The sequence below is a fragment of the Gekko japonicus genome, unplaced genomic scaffold (assembly GCF_001447785.1).
Source record: "Gekko japonicus isolate JY-2015 unplaced genomic scaffold, Gekko_japonicus_V1.1 scaffold3881, whole genome shotgun sequence".
Lineage (NCBI taxonomy): Eukaryota > Metazoa > Chordata > Lepidosauria > Squamata > Gekkonidae > Gekko > Gekko japonicus.
In genome coordinates this window covers 66,460-74,739 of record NW_015172134.1, presented here as the reverse complement: position 1 = coordinate 74,739, position 8,280 = coordinate 66,460, and the positions used below count along the sequence as shown (strand labels likewise).

Here is an 8,280-nt window from a genome sequence, read left to right as displayed (position 1 = left end):
AGGATTGCCAACTTCCAGGTGGGACGGCAGCAGAACACACGGAAAACATGGCAGGGTTGAGCAAATATATAAAAACACCGTGTTAGAACAAAACACAATACTATTATGCTACTATATCTTCATATATTGATATAAATAATATACTGGAATACAATAGAGCCCCTAGTGTATCTTATTCATTATAGTACAAAAGCCTAAGGAAAATTATATATCTAGCAGAAACGTCCACAGCTACAGAAACAGGTTTCTTCCGGCAGCCCTCAGTCAGAGCAAGAAGCAGCCAGGTAAGCTGCAGAGCCCCCCCTCCGGCCCCCCAGTCCAAAACAGTCCAGTGGCACCTTTAAGACCAAGTTTTATTCAGGTACAAGCTCTCCCTCCTCTGCGAGGGCAGATCTGCACGTTCCCCCCCCCCAATAGCTAGCAATCCAAAACAGTCCAGTGGAGCCTGAGCGGTGGGTGTTGCTGTCTGACACACTTTGGGTGATGTCAGGGGGTGTGGCATATGCAAATGAGTTATGCTAATGAGCTCCTGCACCTCTTTTTCTACGAAATGACCCCTGCTGGGAGGCATGTCGCTTTGATGCTTGCTGTATCTCCTTTTGGAAAGCACAACAGCCTGCTGCATCTCTCATCAGTCTCTCATCAGAAAGCAAGATTGTCTACAGCACTGAGACCTGTTTCTGTAGCTGTGGACTTTTCTACTAGATAAATAATTTTCTTTAGGCTTTTCTACTATAACCAATAAGATACACTAGGGTCTCTATTGTATTCCAGTATATTATTTAGATCGATATATGAAGATATAGTAGCATGATAGTACTGTGTTCTGTTATAACACGGTGATTTTCTACATTTGCTCCCACCGGGAGGCCGGCAACCCTATCAGGCATCAGTTTTGCTCCACTGTGTCAATGGGGGCTTGGTGGGGGTGGGGGGGGATCATCAGTGTCTTTAACTACAAGGAAAAATTAATGTATGAAACCGGAGTTCTGTTGCTGGTGGTTTCAGTTCTCTGGGTGGAGGCGAAGAGCCTTGATTTGGTCTGCAAGTGAGAAAGGTCCATTGCATGTGTGTTTGGGGGGAGGGGGGGTAACTCCTACCTGAGTGGGAATCAACCACAGCCCCATCTTAAGACCCTGACCCAGTGCCAGTGTGGGGCCAGGGCTGCTAGGGGGTATCCGAGGCCCCCCAGCAGAGGAGAGGGGATTTTTTATTTTATTTTAAACAAATCACTTGCCGAGGCTCATAGAGCCTAGCAACGCCACTGGTGTCCGTGGAAACACCACCAGTGCCCATGAGTCCACAGCACAAGGCAACTCCCCCCCATACATCAGCCTGCCCACCTCCAGAAGGCCAGGAGGGACAAAGGGCACATGGAAACACATCACTGTGAGGATCGTGGCCTCAGCGACAGGACTCCTCTAGTAGGAACATCAGAAGTGTCTTGTTGGATCGGTCCAGTGGTCCATCTAGTCCAGCATCTGGTCTCCCACAGTGGCCAAACCAGTCCTCTGGAGGGCCAACAACAGGGCAGAGAGGCCTTCCCCTGATGTTGCCTCCTGGCACTGGGCACTATGAATGTGGAGGTTCCCCTCAGTCACCAGGGCTGGTGGCTAGACTTGCCCTCCATGAGTCTTTCTAGTCCCCTTTGAAAGTTGTTTATTCCTGTGGCCATGACTACATCCTCTGGAAGCGGACTCCACATTTTAAACACTCTCTGTGTACAGATGTATTTCTTTTTCTCTTTCCTGAATCTGCTGCCCATCAGCTTCATTGGATGCCCCCAAGTTCTCATATTTTGGGAGAGGGAGAAAAATTTCTCTTTGCCCACCCTCTGTTGCGGCAGGACATCCCTGTGATTTTTCGTAAGCAGGCTTTGTCCTTCGATGTAAGTAAGACACAGGGAGGCGGAAACAAACTTGACCCAATACCTGGAATTAAGAACCACAAGCGTAAGAAAGAAGTCTGATAAAGGGCCAGTATTAAAAACCCAGTGTAAAAACCAGAAAATACCTATGTGACTAACACAGTTGGAGTGTCCCCAACAAACTGCAGTTTGCCTAAGCATTGATGATACCGTCTTTGATTACAGATTCTACTAATATGCCTGGGACAGACATTAGGCCGACTGGCCTGTAATTTCCTGGCTCCCCTCTGGATCCCTTTTAAAAACTGATGTAACATTTGCTCCTCTCCAGTCTTGTGGAACAGTGGCTGAATTCCGTAAGGGGTTACATCTACATGCTAATTCTTAAGAACTGTTGGGTGGGTGCCATCAGGACCTGGAGACTATGGTGGGTCTCCTTAGGAGATGTCTACAATAGTTCATACCAGTCTGTGATAGTTAATGTAGCACAAGGACATGAACCCTGATCCGCAAACCAAGACAAGGGCAATCCAGGGTGTGTCTTCCTGACCAGGGTCGGTGATGTTGCTACACCTGCTTTAGATTCCTTTCTGCCTTTTTGATATATTCTCCTCTTCTTCTTCATACCAAGTAAGTGGAGGCATCTATTTGCAGTCAGAGGCGGGGAGATGGAGGAGCAGGACCCAGAAGGACCAGGAACTGGCAAGAGAGCAAGGAAAGACCCCCCTCCCATCCAGGTGGGGAGTGGTGCTGAACTCTGGGAGAGAGCGGTGCCAGAGGTCCTGCCTCAGGAGACGGGGATCCCAGAGGAGCATCGCCAGCGTTTCCGGCAGTTCTGCTACCAGGAGGCTGCTGGGCCCCGAGAGGTTTGCAGCCAGCTCCACGGACTCTCCAAGCGCTGGAGAGGCACTCCAAGAAGCAGATCCTGGACCTGGTGATCCTGGAGCAGTTCCTGGCCGTCCTGCCCGAGGAAATGCAGCGCTGGGTCAGAGGATGCGGGCCGGAGACCAGTTCCCAGGCGGTGTCCCTGGCCGAGGGCTTCCTCCTGAGTCGGGCAGAGGACAAGCGGCAGGCAGAGCAGGTGAGGGAGCTTCATGCCGTCCATTCAAGCTGTGACCTTCAGCCTTAGCCTAAGGCCCCCCTGTCCAATATGTGTCCCTCCAGACACTTCACCGGGGCTGATTTCAGGCAGCTGTGTCGATCGATGCAGGGGTGAGGATGGGCAGGGGCAAGATCCGTCTCCTCGGTCTTTCACATTCCTCCTCTTGCCTGTTTCTCTTCCTGCAGTTTCAGATATGGGGGGCGTCTGTGAAGATGGAAGTGAAGTTCTCTGAGGAGGAAGGATCTCCTTGGGAGGAGGAGCAGAAGGCGCAGGCCCAGGAGTGTTCCCAAGATGCCGTCTCTCGTGGTAAGGGTGCCTCGTGCCCAGATTTGGGCACACTGTGAAGTTGTTGGACAGAAGGTTCAGGACAGGAGGAAAAAGAGATATTTCTGCACACCACACAGAGTGGACTGCTGAGACTCTGTGCCATCGGATGTAATGGTGGCCACTCACTTGAAGGGGGAATTATACAGATTCATAGAGGGCAATTCCCTTTTTATAGGAACACAGGAGAATATAAGTGAAGCCATGTTAGATCAGACCAGTGGCCCATCCGATCCAAGACTCCATGCTGCACACTGGCCCAAACCCAGGTGCCATCAAGAGGTCCACCAGCAGGGCCAGAGTTCCTAAACCCCTTCCCCTGTTGTCCCACAAGCACCAAGAATACATGGAATCACTGCCCTACACATAGAGTTCCAAATCTGTACCTTGTAACTAATAGTCACTCGTGGACTTCTGCTCCATCCTCTTTAAGCTGTCTAGGCTTGTATCTGCCACTGCTTCCTTCAGGAGTGAATTCCATGTGTTAACTAAAGTATTCCTATCTCATGCCCTGACCTGGATAGCCCAGGCAAGTCAGATCTCGGAAGCTAAGCAGGGTCAACTCTGGCAAATACTTGGATGGGAGACCTCCTTGCAATACCGGAGGCAGGAAGTGGGGGCAGGCTTTATTCAGCCACCTCTCTGAATATTCTCCAGGCCCCCAGTAGGGGTCAGTCACCAGAGGTCACCATGACTTCCAGGTGCACAAGTACCCTCACATGCGCAGGCACGCACACACGGCAGGAGACCTAAGTTAAGAAAGTGGAGTGTAAATGACCAAAATCTTGAACAGGTAACTAACTTTCGCTACCTTGGCATGATTATCCAAGCCTCGGGCTCTAAGTTCGCTCATAGTCAGGCAGCAGCACGCAAGGGTGATAAATCCGCCCAAGGTATACTCAAGTTTTTTTGCTCTACAGGGGGCTATTTCATGCCAGCAGCGCTGAAAATTTTAAGGCTAAAACATTAGCCCAGATGCTCTATTGGACGTTACTTGGAGCGCCATCCTCTTGTTATGCCCCACTAGAGTTGGTTCAATCGAAATTTTTGAGATCAGTGCTCCAAGTTCCAAGGTGTGTCACCAATACAATGGTACGGCTAGAGACTGGCATGATGAAAGTTGAAGCCAAGATCACCTTGCACTCTATCCTTTTCTGGTTAAAGATAAATTTAAATCCATGTGGCCTTGTGCCTTTAATCCTGACTGACGATTACCAATCTGAGTGGTTGACCTCTACTATTTGGAAAATTACGCTACTAGGGTTTTTCCCCCAAGAGCTTTTGAAAAGGGGTGGTGATCAAGCTAAGCTAGTGGTTAGACAGAGGATTAAAGACATCGAACGCCAACTGGACTTACAGGCGACCCCTGCCTTCTTAGCGCCATATAGTAGTAAATATATTGTTGCTCAAGCCCCATATTTATCTGTTTTGGAGTCAAATAAACTTAGGAGGGCGTATACTCTGGCTAGATGCTCTGCCTTACCTTCTGCAGTTCTTGAGGGCAAATTCAAGAAAACTCGCCGAAATGAGAGGCTATGTATGTGTGCGTCTGGGGAGATCGAATCCCAGGAACATGTGTTCCTGAGATGTCCATTATATAACGAAGTCCCACAAAACTCATTGACCCCCTCTTGGTTGGCTCCTCGGATCAGGATAAGATAGATAAATTGCTTTCCAAGTCTGATCATATAGCGCTACATCAGATAGCGAAATTTTGTTTTTTGGTTGTAAAAGCTCATCAGCGTCCAGGCAGTCACTTGGGTTAGGACTGTGATTTTAATTTAATATAATTGATCTTTTTATTTTCGTTATTTTACCTTTTATCAAGATTAAATTCTGTCCAATATTTTACCGTATTTTCAGTTTTAGTGATTAAAACCCACAGAGGGGAGAAACCGTTTGACTGCTCAGAGTGTGGAAAGAGATTTAGTCACAGTGGCAGTTTTCAAAAGCATCAAAGAACCCACACAGGGGAGAAACCTTTTGAATGCTCAGAGTGTGGAAAGAGATTCAGTCGGAGTGGCAATCTTCAACTGCATCAAAGAACCCACACAGGGGAGAAACCTTTTGAATGCTCAGAGTGTGGAAAGAGATTCAGTCGGAGTGGCAATCTTCAACTGCATCAAAGAACCCACACAGGGGAGAAACCTTTTGAATGCTCAGAGTGTGGAAAGAGATTTAGTATGAGTGGTGATCTTCAAAGGCATCAAAGAACCCACACAGCGGAGAAACCTTTTGAATGCTCTGAGTGTGGAAAGAAATTTAGTCTGAGTTCTAATTTTCAAAGGCATCAAAGAACCCACACAGGGGAGAAACCTTTTGAATGCTCAGAGTGTGGGAAGAGATTTAGTCAGAGTGACAGTCTTCAAAAGCATCAAAGAACCCACACAGGAGAGAAACCTTTTGAATGCTCAGAGTGTGGAAAGAAATTCAGTCAGAGTGGCAATCTTCAAGAGCATCAAAGTACCCACACAGGAGAGAAACCTTTTGAATGCTCAGAGTGTGAAAAGAGATTCAGTAGGAGTGGTGGTCTTAAAATTCATCAAAGAACTCACACAGGGGAGAAACCTTTTGAATGCTCAGAGTGTGGAAAGAGATTCAGTAGAAGTGGCAGTTTTCAAAAGCATCAAAGAACCCACACAGGGGAGAAACCTTTTGAATGCTCAGAGTGTGGAAAGAGATTCAGTCAGAGTGGCAATCTTCAAGAGCATCAAAGAACTCACACAGGGGAGAAACCTTTTGAATGCTCAGAGTGTGGGAAGAGATTCAGACAGAATTCCAGTCTTCAACTTCACCAAAGAACCCACACAGGAGAGAAACCTTTTGAATGCTCAGAGTGTGAAAAGAAATTCAGTCAGAGTGGCAATCTTCAAGAGCATCAAAGTACCCACACAGGAGAGAAACCTTTTGAATGCTCAGAGTGTGAAAAGAGATTCAGTAGGAGTAGTGGTCTTAAAATTCATCAAAGAACTCACACCTTTTGAATGCTCAGAGTGTGGAAAGAGATTCAGTAGAAGTGGCAGTTTTCAAAAGCATCAAAGAACCTACACAGGGGAGAAACCTTTTGGATGCTCAGAGGGTGGAAAGAGATTCGGTCAGAGTGGCAATCTTCAAGAGCATCAAAGAACCCATACAGGGGAGAAACCTTTTGAATGCTCAGAGTGTGGAAAGAAATTCAGTCAGAGTGGCAATCTTCAAGAGCATCAAAGTACCCACACAGGAGAGAAACCTTTTGAATGCTCAGAGTGTGAAAAGAGATTCAGTAGGAGTAGTGGTGTTAAAATTCATCAAAGAACTCACACAGGGGAGAAACCTTTTGAATGCTCAGAGTGTGGAAAGAGATTCAGTCAGAATTCCAATCTTCAAAGGCATCACAGAACCCACACAGGGGAGAAACCTTTTGAATGCTCAGACCCAGGGCCCAGCAGTGTGAAAGAAGGCCACCAGCCTCTGTTTGCTTCCAAGCAGACACAGGTCCGTTCTCGCCACCCTAAGAAGGCGAAAGGACTTCCCAAGGGAAATAGGAAGTTGGAGAGGTAGCATCTGAATGACCAAGTAAATTTCCCAGGGTAGAAGCTTTCACAGGGCAAAGCTCATTCGGTCAGGCAGAAATGAGAACCAAGATCCATCAGACTTTATGGCACCTCTGCATCCTGACTCCACATGGCCCTTTTCGGCAACCCCCTTTCTGCCTTCTGAGCATGAGAGAATGGCCGATGGGTCTTCTTTCTCATTCCTATCTGAGAAAGTGAGCTTTAACTCATGAGAGCTTAAACCCTGGAATATTTGGGTGGTCTTGAAAGCACTACTGGACTTGAATTCTGCTCTGATTCTACCGACTAACACAGCAACCCACCAGAGAGGGAGAGAGCATGCCTCGCCTTTCCGGGCTTCAGACTCCAACATATAAAACTGAATAGCTCCAGTAATGGAGGAAAAGCCTCAATCAAACCCACGTGCGTTTGGACGAAGATACAGAAAAAAATTGGAAAGGTTGTCCAAAGTAAAATGATCCTGGTTGAGAGGAACGTCTGCAGTAAAAATGAATGTATTGCCAAAATAAATTTTCTGTTTCAGATGATACCGATCAATATACGAAGACTTTTTTTATTTATTTTATTTTATTTTCGTTATAAAATAGGATACATAAAAGTTCAAAATAATGACAATAATGGCAAACTTGTATCAAGGTAGGTAACATCAAAAATGAAAAAAAAAATACAATTGCTTGTTTCAAAAAATAGAAGACTATACTTTCCACTCTAAGATCAAGGGGTAGAGCAAAGATCAACAAACCTTTGGCATAAGGGTGCTAACTAAGTATCCAGTATATGTACAACTAGCAAATCAGTTATATTTTTGCTGCCAATGTCGGGAGATGGTTTACATCCATTCCCTAAACTGCTGCCAAGAGGAGGGTAAGAAATCTTCTGTTGCTAAGAATTCCAATATAGGCTCCCATTTTTCCATTACAGGTTTTTCTATGGGATTTTGGGTTAATCTATTAAGTTTGTTGGTAACTGAGTCCATAAGGAATTGGTCCCACAACTTTTGATACCAGAGACCCAATGTGGGAGGATTTGGATCTTTCCAACAAGTAGCAATCGCTGTTCGTGCAGCATAGATCATAACATCCAAGGTCTGCTTATGTACATGTTTTTCAATATGAAGCGGCCAATGTTTAAGGAAGAGGTTTTCAGGATCCATTGGGATTTCAAGGCCTATAATTCTGTGTACCATTTGTTTTATTTCTTCCCAAAATTGTGCTATTTTATCACATTCCCACCAAGAATGGGCAAACGTGCCTATCTTATCACAGTTTTCCCAACATTTAGGTGAGATTGTAGCATGCATATGGGAGAGTCGTTGAGGGGTCAAGTACCACCTCGTTAGTATCTTAAAATCTTGTAGCTCTAGTGGAATAGAATTTGGATAAGGATTTTTGGTCTCCCACAGTTCCTTCCAGAAGTTTTGATCCAGTTCTTTC

General features: G+C 46.1%; 1 protein-coding gene across 1 annotated transcript; it reads left to right on the top strand.

Moving 5' to 3' along the window:
* The first annotated feature begins 2,840 nt into the window (after positions 1-2,840).
* On the top strand, positions 2,841-6,277 carry LOC107118651 (zinc finger protein OZF-like). Its single transcript, XM_015421012.1, has 3 exons — positions 2,841-2,948; positions 3,155-3,275; positions 5,157-6,277. Exons 1-3 carry the CDS (start codon positions 2,841-2,843, stop codon positions 6,275-6,277), a joined length of 1,350 nt encoding a protein of 449 aa, XP_015276498.1.
* Positions 6,278-8,280: the final 2,003 nt, after the last annotated feature.

Excerpts from the sequence above, each read along its gene's own strand:
- LOC107118651 (XM_015421012.1), top strand. The coding sequence starts at position 2,841 with ATGCAGCGCTGGGTCAGAGGATGCGGGCCGGAGACCAGTTCCCAGGCG. Across the intron at positions 2,949-3,154 it reads ACAAGCGGCAGGCAGAGCAG|TTTCAGATATGGGGGGCGTC; the intron begins GTGAGGGAGCTT and ends CTCTTCCTGCAG. Across the intron at positions 3,276-5,156 it reads CCAAGATGCCGTCTCTCGTG|TTTTAGTGATTAAAACCCAC; the intron begins GTAAGGGTGCCT and ends CCGTATTTTCAG.